This window comes from Belonocnema kinseyi, chromosome 10 (assembly GCF_010883055.1).
Source record: "Belonocnema kinseyi isolate 2016_QV_RU_SX_M_011 chromosome 10, B_treatae_v1, whole genome shotgun sequence".
In the NCBI taxonomy this organism is placed as follows: domain Eukaryota; kingdom Metazoa; phylum Arthropoda; class Insecta; order Hymenoptera; family Cynipidae; genus Belonocnema; species Belonocnema kinseyi.
Window position 1 is genome coordinate 62,972,623 of NC_046666.1, and position 12,178 is coordinate 62,984,800.

The following is a 12,178-nucleotide window of genomic DNA, read 5'->3' on the forward strand; positions in this document are numbered from 1 at the left end:
CTTAAATTTAATTATTGTTTTTTTTTCTCATATGCTTTAATTAAAATTATCTGTAGTTAGGAAAATCAGAAACCCAAGTAATGCACCAGATTCTATAACAGTTCCAATATTTTTCATGAAATCTTTGAGAGCAGGAATTAAAATTTCGAAATTTAATTACCTACAAAAGGCATTTTAGCCTACGAGGAATCCTTTTGGTTGTTCTAAATGAAGAATACTGTGAAGATCCTTACAAAGAATTTAATGCATAAGAATGTAATGCTTAAGACGTTTAAGGCTGTTCTGAGTAAAATTAAAAATCTAAGCAGAATCCTCAAATCGCACTAGAAAACTTATAAGAAATTATTTAGCAAATCAATTTTTAGAATATTCTTACCCAATTGGCGATTAACAAGAAATTTCAAAATTCAGGTCTTAATGAATTTTTAAATTCTAGAGATTCTATTGCACAGGTTCTTATTGTATAGAACCCTACAAACTATTTCGTTAATTAAACAGACAAGACTATCTATTTATTAATACATGTTTTCTAGTGATGGCATCCAGCAAAATCGTTTTGACCAATCTGAGAAAATAATCTAAAATACTGAAAATTACGTGAACGAATTTACAGGACACTTAGCACAGGGTGGAAATTTTAAAAATCCGGGAAGAAAGAAAATCTGGTTTATTTATCAAAACAAAATCTTTTACATTTTCAGGGTTCTTGGACGGTTATCTAAAGAAAGTCCAAAATGAATCCTCAATAATTAATGAATATAAGGAATTTTGTAGTACACGGTGGTCATCTTTTAAATCCCTTAAGGTCTTCTCAAAAGATCCAAGATTATTTTGAATCATGAAAGAAAATCTGATTTATTACCAAAGACTTTACTAAATGATGCTTAGGGTTTATATGACTTTGAGAAGGTTTAGAATGAATTTGATATTTTAGGTCTTAACGAATTCTTTAAATGTGGAAATCTGGTGAACAGGGTATTATTTTTGAGAATCCTATGAAGATACAAGATTATCATCAATGAACCTCATCAAGGAATCGATAAGAAATTCTTTGGAAGGATCTATACAATTCTAAAAAAGAAATCTGAAGACTTTTTCAAATAATTTGTTTATCATTCTTAAAAAACCTTAACCCATAAAGACAAAACTCTTTTATGTGGAGTACCATGATTCCAGCAATTTCATCTTCCACAATGTTTATTTTTTAAAGAAGTACTTGTAGTAAGGGTTAAGGTTATTTTATATTAATTCAATGGGCCTTGTTTATGATTTCAAAGGGAATGCTTAGACTTAAAAAATTTGGAACAGCAGTCTGATGTTTCAGAAAAAAATGGAATATTCTGTGCTGGTTTCAAGGTCACTGGCTTGCTTCCGAGGCTTACCACAAAGCTTAAGATCTAAACTTTAAAGTTAGAGATACTAAATTTTCGAAATTCGATGGAACATAGCAGAAGAATTTGGTGTATAAGCTACTTCCAGAATTTCACTTTCGTCTGGTCCCTTCGTGTGACTCTTGGTTTCTTTCTACACATGTTCCCAGATTATGATTAATTGATGAAATGGAATCGATAAATAATAAATGTTTCAAATCATATAAGTTTTTTCTCTTTCTACTATCTTCTGGAACGATCTTTCACAATAGTATGCAATTCATCCCATAAAAAAATATTGGCTGGAAAGCTTTGAGATGGGTGAATGGCAATTGACGAAATCTGAACCTTCTTTGGCAAATTTTTCACAAGGGATGCAATAATTTATGGGAATGTTATAGAGTTGCCTACTATGATGAAGACTATTCCTATCATATTCTACATGACGATTCTTTTGACGGACAAATATTAAGGTTATAATTTTTTCCGATTTGAGAGACTCTTGAGTATCAGCCCAATTTGATCACCATGAAGGATCAAGGTCTTCAGCACTTTCGCCAAAATTTTAAAACCTTATAGAAATAAAGAGTAGAAAGAACCTGAACCTAGAGAAACTAAGTTCGAGATTCTTAGTTAGCGCTACATTTAGCAATGATTATATTGACAGAAGAGACGCATTTGGGAGCAAAATGAAGCTCTAAAGTAATCATCTATTCGATTACTTTCGCTAATGAGGTCTCGAAAATTTATTCGCTAAAACTTGTTGAACGTGGGTCTTATTACCCGAAAGTATGTCAGCTGGTGTTTCTGAAGAAACGACTCAGGGTAGGATTGAGTTGCTTTTTTATGTTTTGTTTGTTTGCCAATGTAGATTTTAATTTAGAATGTTTGTGGATCTGATTAGGTATATTAAGAGCATCGCAATCCACACCTGAGTACTGTTTTCTACTTCAATTTTGATTTCCATAATTAACTGAAGACATAGTCTCGAAGTTTTTTACGCCTTAGCTTCGAGGATTTCGACGGTGACGTCCTCTATTACGGGATCTGCCGGGGTTGTTTGATTTGGTGGTGATTTGTTGGATCTGCTCGAAACTGCTGAGGCGTTTCCACTACTTCCACGACTTCCTCGACGAGATCCTGTACGAGACCCTGGCAACGAAGGCTTTGTTATTCGAGTATCTTGTACCACCTCTGTGAAAATAACGATTTTTCTACGATATAGAAGCAATGAGGAAGCGTTGCTGATGGGGAAAAGTAATTTTCCAAATGGCATACTTTAGCTTTAATAATATAAAGACAGAAAAAATTATTCTTAAATCTTATAACACTTTTTAGCTATGTATACAATATGTAATGATTTGATATTAGAAATAGAGTTTCAACCAATTTATTTCTTTAATTTAAACAATAATTTATTGGGACAGATTAAAAATAGATTAAAGTTAATTTGAATTATATAATAGGGCAGAGTGAAAATTCTGTTATTAATTAAATTATTTGAGGCGATGAAAAAAATGTGCTTTGACATTCGAAGGAAGTAAAAAATTAATTTTTGTAATCGATCAATGTCTGATGGGGTTGGTTGAAAACAAAAAATTTTGTGAATCGAAAGCTTTACAACGCGAAAAAGTAACGTGTTGGGAGGTCAAAAAAGGCTTTTTAAATTTTTTCGGACTCTGACTAATCATTTTCTGAAAGATAATTCCTGATTAATTCATCTCTGTTTTCGGAATAAAATTGTACCTTTGTGAACAGAAGACGCATTGTTTGCGTTAAATAATTTCATTAAAATTAAATTTTAAATTTAAACATTTGGTTATAATTCTAGCTTTGATTCCTGAGCCTTGTCGATTTTTTCACAAGTTGCAAAGTAAATTTTAGTAAATAACAAAATTAAAATTTTTTTAATACACTGTATATCAAATTGTATTCCTGGGTCTTGCAGATTTTTGTCCTAGAGCACTTTTGTCATTGGAAAGTTTTTATGTGTCGAAAAAATTCTTCTTCTTTTTATACAAGTGCTAAATTTTTTGTTCGAAAACGGGGAAAAATTTAAATAGGAATTATCTCTTAAAAAATAATTGATTAAAATCCATAAAAAATGGAAGGATTTTTTTGAACTCCAGTTATGTAAAAAAATTGAGAGCCACAACATTTAAAATTTTACTATTGTTTATTTTTATGTATCTTACCTTTATTCTGTTCAGTTTTTAAAATTGCTAATTTATAACATTTTAGAGTCAGACTGAAAAATTATGATGAATTTTTGTAGTAACAGTTGTTAGTAGTGAACGAAAATCAAAAATTAAAATTGAAAACAATATTTTTGTGCCTTTTTTGTGTCATTACTTCCAATAAACAACGTGGAAATCTGTAATATTCTTATTTTTCCAGGACAAGGAGTTTTTCTAATTCAGGTAGTTTCTCTATTTTAATATTGATTTATTAATAATGTTAAGATTGACCTTCAAGTGAATTGAGTAAATCAGTAGATTAGGCATTTTTGTCGGGACAACGCAATTTTCTTTTCGTCTGTTATAAAATATGCAGACGCTGCGAATAATTACAATGATTAAAAATAAAGAACTGCCCTAAAATATTAATTTTAATTAATTTTTGTTTTCAAAGTTTTTTTCTTAGCTTCAATTATTATTTTAATCAGTATGAATATTAATTAACTATTTCTATTTTATTACTTTACTGATTAAGATTAATATGTTAGAGAATGTTACTTATTTTTAATAATTGTGATTATTCGCAAAGTGTACATTACGGTGGTCCAAAAAACATTTTTTTGAGCTACAGGGCAAGACACCCCCCCTGTTTTCATTTCCGGTGAAAGAAAATCCGTAATTTTTTTTCGAAAATGGAATATTAGCGTGTGTCACCGGGCATTACGAAATCCCATTTAAAAACATGTAGAAATTTTGAATTGTCGAAAAATTGAACTCATGTTCCAAGATTTCATCGATTCGTACCAAGTTTTTAGGAATTTAAGAGGAGTATCTAGGAAATAAAACAATACTAATAAATTTCATTTTCAACCCACGTCCACCTTCCCCGCAGTGCCCCAAAAATGTCCTAAAAATACAACAACAAAAAAACATTTTTACGTATTATTATTACTTTTTAACCATTTTCCGTCGTCTTTTTCATACAAATAATTATCAAAGGACGATTTAAATATTAAATATGTAAATTAAAAAAATTTTCAAATGTTTAAACATTTATAAATTATTTAAGCAATTATTCATTCCCAAAAAATGTAAAAAATAATCGTATTTTCTGATTGAAATGTAATAGTTTGTCATTATTTGAAGTAGTAAATTTGTCTAAGCACATTATGTAATTATTTAAATAATTATTTATTGTCTATTTTCAAAATTTCTAAAAATTTGGCCAGAGATATCAACTTTCTTTTCAAATTAGTATCCTATGCTACGTTTTGTTGAATAATTACATAATTTTGATACATTTTTAAAAATGTTTAATAAATTTACATTTCTTTAAACAATTTTTATTTACTCAAGGAGTTTTTTTCGATAGCTAAAAAATAAAATACAATAAAAAAATACAGAAAATTATGTTTCTGACTGCATAGTGTATAGAAAGAATACATTTACCACTTTTTAATTGTTTAAAGAAATATAATTTTGTTTAAATAATAACTTTCCAAAAATACTTTTAAAATCGTAATTAATTGTATGACTTCTATTTTATTTTATTTTTTTAGTTATCGAAAAATAACTGCTTGAGCAAATAAAAGTTGTGGTAAATATTCAAATGACCTATTAGTAATTATTTGTATGAAAAAAGCAATAAAAATTGCTTAAAGTAACAATAAAACGTAAAAATGTACTTTTTTGAATTTTGGGTCATATTTGTGACGTGGCAGGGAAGATGGGGGTTGGTTCAGAAACCAAACTTATTAGTATGGTTTTTTTTGCAAACACTTTTCTGAAATCCCTAAAAAACTCGGCATGTTTCGATGAAGCCCTGAGGCTTGCCCTCTAGAGTGAAAAAAATGTTGCAATGCATTTTTGGTCCACCCTAGTGTACATATTTTATAACAGCTGAAAGAAATATGACATCGTCTGATAAAACATGTCTTTATCTACTGATTTACTACATTAACTTGAAGTTCAATTTTAAAAGGGTTAGACTCTAATCTCGTTCGTTTTAATGGACGAAAAATAAAGGAAGAAATCAATATTAACATAGAGAATAAAATAAATGAAAAAATTCTTTTCACCTTTTTGAAAAATGTCCCTAAATGTTACTTGTTTGGAGCAATCGAACTACAAAAAATTCCCCATCATTTTTCAGTGCAACTGTAAAATTTAATTTGTTGTTATTTATTACATTGGAAGGTTTGGTTATAAATTATGTTTGTTGTGATCTTTTTTTAAAGTATGAAATTCTTCTCCAAAAGTATGTGTTTTATATACAGAGTAACAGTCTCACATTTTTATCAGAAATGATTGTGTTTTTTCTTTTTTTCATCATTCAAATTTAAAAAAAAACAGTATTATTTATCGAAATTTGAATATTTTTCATCATTTGATAAATATTTTCTGCCATTTGGGACCTTTTCGTAAAATAAATAAATAGCTTAATTTTAATGTAAATTAACACAATTAATAAGCAAATAAGCAGTGTTTCTTTAGTTATCTTCTTTAAATATATTGCTTTCCAGACATCATGAATCAATTGTTACCTGGATCATTTGATTAAAATAAAAAGTATAAAGGTCCGTATTTAAAAAAAAAACACTTGATTCTTTAAAGTATACCGCAATAATAGAATTCTGTAATAAAATCCTGGCTTAAAAATAAAAAATACCGCCCGGAAAAGATTGTATTATAAATATTAGTGCAATTTTAAAACTGGAAAATTGAAAAAATGCACTAAATTAAATATTCCATAAATTTGGCTTTAAATAATAATAAATGTAATAGATTAAATTCCATTATTTAAGTCCTAAGGTCTAGGCTAGATTTCCACTACTATCGGCGAGAAAATTATAGGCATCTGCCTATGAAGCTTAACAGCTCAGTCAAAAAAAAAATGCTAGCACAACAAAAAAACAGTCATATGCAAGCTGAAATTCTTCTACGTAAATAAGCTTGAAGACGTTTATGTACAAAAATGTTTGTGCTTAGGAGACTGAAAAATGTGAAAAAAGTAAGGATTTTTGGGTACATTTAAGAACAGTCAAGCTTGGAGCATTATTTATTATACAAGGGGCAATGGGAAAAATTTGAAAAAATTCATGAATGTGAGGAAAACTGTTGTGAACCAGTTGCAGTTAAGAAATTTGAAAAATAATAAAAATTGTTGCTTAAAAGTACAAAAACGTGCAACTATATTATCTTCAATTCTAAAACAGATATTAAAGCGATTCAAACTGTAAACTGTAATGAATAGGCTGTGTATTTATTTTTAATCACCTAGAAGGATGTGTTAGTCTTATATTTTGTGGAAATCGCGTTATTTGTAGGCATTTTTTTTTTTGGAAAACAAGTGACAGAAAGCAGGGAGGTGGGGGCTTTTTTGTTCTACTGCCGACCGCTGGTGCCAGTCTTCGACCCGTGGTTCTGAATTCTTGGATGGCACCTGGCCAAGGGTCGAAGAAAGGGACCAGCGGTCGGCAGTAAAAAAAACGGGCCGCCCTGCTTTCTGTCACTTGTTTTCCAACAAAAAAAAAAATGTCTAAAAATATCGCGATTTTCACAAAAAATAAGACTAACACATCCTTCCGGCTGATTTAAAATAAATACAGAGCCTATCCATTACAGTTTGCAGTTTGCACATTTTTGTACTTTTAAGCTTAAATGTACCTGGAAATCCTTACTTTTTAAAAACATTTTTCAGTCTGCTAAGCACAAAAATTTGTGTACATAAACGTCTTCAAGCTCATTTACATTGTTAAGCTTCAAAGGAAGACGCCTATGATTTTCTCACCAATAGTAATTTGTAATTTTACTAATTATACTACCAATTAATAGGATCAAAAATTGGAACTAAGAATGGAATTTTAAATATTCTACTTCGTTATGACTGAAGCTATTGTACTACTTGTCATTACTAATTAGTACTAGTTGTCTTAATAATTATCAAGCAAAGCATTTGGATGACTTTTAGTAAGAAATTATTATTAAATTGTTTAGTTTTTAACGATATTTATTTTTTTTAAATGTTCGCAAAAAAAAATTCAAGTGTTCTTTATTTCTCTTACTCTAATAACAATTTGTGTACATACTTCAAGAGAATATTATTCATAAAAACGATTTTCCAAGACTTTAATTTTCTCTGAATTTTCTATTATGGCTTTACCTATGATTTACTTTTTCAAATTTTCCGAGAATTGTAAGAGTATAAAGAATTTAATTTTTAATAATTTACTGAATTTTTAAGTAATCCAATTTAGCTTCTAAGAGAGCCAATTAATGGATTAAATTCGCTCTGTATAAATTTATAGTCATTGCATTGTTCTGTAGCTTTCAAAACAAATACAAATATCATGTACATTGTATGTGCATATAACGTAGAAGTGTTCACGAAGAAAATGTAATTTCTTTGAAAAAGGTGCCTATAACTTCTACTCAAGAGAGTAGATTTCCAATTGAGTTTGTTCTCAAACACTTTACTTCAATCGTAAAATAACTGTCTTCCATAAATTTATTTTTCTCTTATCTTGTTTCCTCACTTTAAAAATAAAAAAATTAACACTTGATGGATCATAAGGTTAATTACTACTATTCTTTGCTCTTTTTTCCATTTCAGTAAAAATTTTTTCTAGTGATCAAGAATTTTGAAACTTGAAATTATCGAAACTGAATCAATATTTTCTTAGACTTCATGTACGCCCTGATTTTAAACCTTATGCGTAATTTTATGTTTATTTCCTACATAAATTTGGTAAAATTCGAATATAATTTTAAATATATTTTCTATAATTCACCTAATGCTTACAAATACGATTTATCAGCAAATTTCGAATGTCCATGCGCTTTAATGGAACACGGTGCTGTAGTTACTACAAATTAATATAGGTACCATACCATTAGTGATATTCCATAAACATGCAGCCATGCCATTATAATGAGTCTACCAAAAGCATTAGTAATGAGTTGGAAATAGAGAGACTGAGTGTGAAAAATGGTGTTTTCTTATTTCATGAGGATTAATAAATATTTTAAGAATCATACAGCTTTATCGAATGTATAAGAAAAATGTATTCAAACTAAAAATAAAATTAATTAAGAACAAATGAAGAAAATATTTGTTCTCTTTTCAGAAACGAATTAATAAATTATCTAAACTTTTTTCTTTTCTAGAAAATTTAATTTGTATAAAAATTAAAATAAATCAGTACATTATAAAAAACCATAAACAATTTTAAAGGAAACTACATAATAATTCTGAGAATGAGAATGATATCACAGAAAATGTTATGACTTGATTATAGGGATTGTCTAAAAACGCAATTAAAAATTCCACAGAATAAATTCAATTGCGAGTGTCTCAAAGTGCAATATTGAAGTGGAAAGTGCTCGTGAGCAATGCACTTCTATATCCACGGTGATGAATTTTTTTTTGATGATTTATACAGGGTGGGCACAATGGGGCTTACATACATGGCGAGTTGAATGCTACCCGAATTGCATAACAGCAGGGCAGAAGCTATTATACAGGAGTATTTTCACATTTCGCGCCTTTTAAAGTTTCATTTGGATTGGCCATTCCGTCAAGTCCGTGCATCTTCCGATCAAGTTTATGATAGTTTCCATGGTTGCGTTCGAAACTTCAAACGGATACAAGTGTCAAAACAATATAGGTTATGTTATATAGTAATTACAAATAATAAAAGTGTTTAATTAATAATAAGGTGAGACATGTGAACTGAGAAGTAAACGTAATTTTTTTTTCTTTGTTAATACCATTATAGAATAACTGCTCAGTGACAAATAGTATAAAATTGTAATAATATTCTGCGCTTCCAGTGGGCGAAGAGTGAATGGTGTTTAACGCTTATTTTTACTGCATAAAAAAAGGTATGTTATGAATAGACAGGATATATTTGAAATAAAGTGAGTGAAATATTACATGCGTAAACTTTAAATTGACATTGCCTATATTTACCGACAGCGACTAGGGAAAACAGGTGAATATGAACATAACCGCTTGAGGTATTGAACGCAACCATGGAAACTCTCATAAACTTAATCCGAAGATGCACGCACTTGGCCGAATGGCCGATCCGAATGCAACTTTAAAGGCGCGAAATATGAAAATACCCCTGTAAAATGGCTTATCCCCTGCTATTGCGCAATTCGGTTAGCATTCAACTTGCCATGTATGTAAGCCCCAGCGTGTCCACCCTGTATAATAAACTGAGATAGCTAGATGTGATTAAAAAAATATGAAAAAGTGATTGTTTCAAATTACTCTAATTTATCGTGAGATTATTATGTTGTTATAGTAAAAGAAACTACATGCAAGAGAAATTGAGAAATCTCAATAGTTTAGTGCGATACAACTTGCGAGGATTTCACAAACAGAATCAAATATAATTCAAATAATTATAGACTCTAAAATAAAAAAAGGAAAGTAAAAAATAGATTTTTTAATTCGAGTAATTTATGTATTGAATTCAATATTTGATTCATTTTTGAAATAAATTGTCACTTGTATTGTAATCGACTTTTTAGAGGTAGAATAAAATTGTCTACTCATAGGTGCCGACTTTTTGAAACAGAGTTATATTTTTAAAATAAATTTCGGTCATATTTGAATATTTATATAAAATATAGAAAAATGAAAATTTAATTATCAATGTGGCTAAGGGTGTTATCATAAGAGCGCAGTGCAAAAATAATAGATTAACAAAACGCTAAGATTTCTAAAACTTCATATTTATAAATAAACTTAGAGTTCTCAGAGTGTATGTTTTTAACACAATTAGATATAAAATAATAAAAGGGATGATAGTCACCCTTTATATTGAAATATCTTTTATGAATTTACAGGAATTATATTTATATTCATAAGTTTTGACGTCAATTTTGCGAGGCAGGATCTATATAAAAACAATATCCTCTTCAGATAAGAAGTTAGTAAGGAGTTTTATGAAATTGTAACACCAAAATTGTAATTATTACTACGGCAAAAATATAATTTCCAGAGTTTATTTTAATCGTCTTAATTTGTCTCAATTTTGAACCCCCAAAAGTATTACAAACTGTTCATTTTTAACCGTTCCGGTCCAGCGAATCGTTTCACCAACCAGAAAATTATCCAATATAAAAAGGCAGATAATTGTAATCGCCCCAATTCGTGTGAATTTGTGACTCAAGAAGAATGGAAAACTTTCAATTTTCAAGCAATTTCTCATTGGTCCGCGTCACTGTAATATTTCTCCAACTAACAACAATTAAAAAAAGTTTTCAAGCTTAAGAGACCTAGCAATTTTTCGGAAAAGTCTTTGGAATAAGCCTAAATTTCACAAAATTGAAAAACTACCCTCTATGTGCACCTGGCCAGGAAGAAAAGATTTTTTGGATTTCTGTTTAAGAATACCCACCTTTTTTCAGATGGGGCCTGAACTTGAATTTACTTTTACTTTAATACTGCTAAAAATACATTTTAAATTATCACCGCCCATAAAAGGTAGTTTTAAAAAATTGTGAAATTGAGGGATGTTTCAAAGAGCCTTCTAACAAAAACAAGTTGCTAGGTTTTTAAGAATTTCCAAATTTTTTTGTCTGGTAAAACATTTTAGTCGCTGGGAGCGGTGTAATATAATGAAGAGTCAGCAGCAAAAAAGTGCAGAATTCTTTTATTATTGAAGAGCTTGAAACTTAATAAGTACCGCGTTTCCTTGGCGTAAATGAAAGGGCAATTTCTGAAATTACCCACAATTTTCTACAATTTTCTTCTTTATCTCAAAAATCCAAGTGACTTTCAGAAACGTTTTTCTCTTACCTTGCGAGCAATAAGTATAACTGTATCTTTATAATAATTATACAGGGTGGACACGCTGGGGCTCACATACATGGCAAGTTGAATGCTAACCGAATTGCACAATAGCAGGGGAGAAGCCATTTTACAGGGGTATTTTCATATTTCGCGCCTTTAAAGTTGCATTCGAATCGGCCATTCGGCCAAGTCCGTGCATCTTCGGAACAAGTTTATGAGAGTTTCCATGGTTGCGTTCAAAACCTCAAGCGGTTATGTTCAGATTCACCTGTTTTCCCTAGTCGCTGTCAGTAAATATAGGCAATGTCAATTTAAAGTTTACGCATGTAATATTTCATTCACTTTATTCAAAACATATCCTGTCTATTCATAACATACCTTTTTTTATGCAGTAAAAATAAGCGTTAAACACCATTCACTCTTCGCCCACTGGAAGCGCAGATTTTATTACTATTTTATACTATTTGTCACTGAGCAGTTATTCTATAATGGTATTAGCAAAGAAAAAAATTACGTTTACTTCTCAGTTCATATGTCTCACTTCATTATTAATTAAACACTTTTATTATTTGTAATTACTATATAACATAACCTATATTGTTTTGACACTTGTATCCGTTTGAAGTTTCGAACGCAACCATGGAAACTACCATGAACTTGATCGGAAAATGCACGGACTTGACGGAATGGCCAATCCGAATGAAACTTTAAAGGCGCGAAATATGAAAATACCCCTGTATAATGGCCTTTGCCCTGCTGTTATGCAATTCGGGTAGCATTCAGCTCGCCATGTATGTAAGCCCCAGCGTGTCCACCCTGTGTAT

General features: G+C 29.9%; 1 protein-coding gene across 1 annotated transcript in view; it reads right to left on the reverse strand.

Annotated features, from left to right (window-relative positions):
• Positions 1-24: 24 nt before the first annotated feature.
• The window catches only part of LOC117181159, a 46,886-nt gene continuing 34,732 nt past the window's right edge, over positions 25-12,178 (reverse strand). Inside the window, exon 8 of the mRNA XM_033373726.1 lies at positions 25-2,564. Coding sequence (XP_033229617.1) covers positions 2,368-2,564 — 197 coding nt within the window. The 3' untranslated portion in view covers positions 25-2,367. The remainder of the gene's footprint in view (positions 2,565-12,178) is intronic.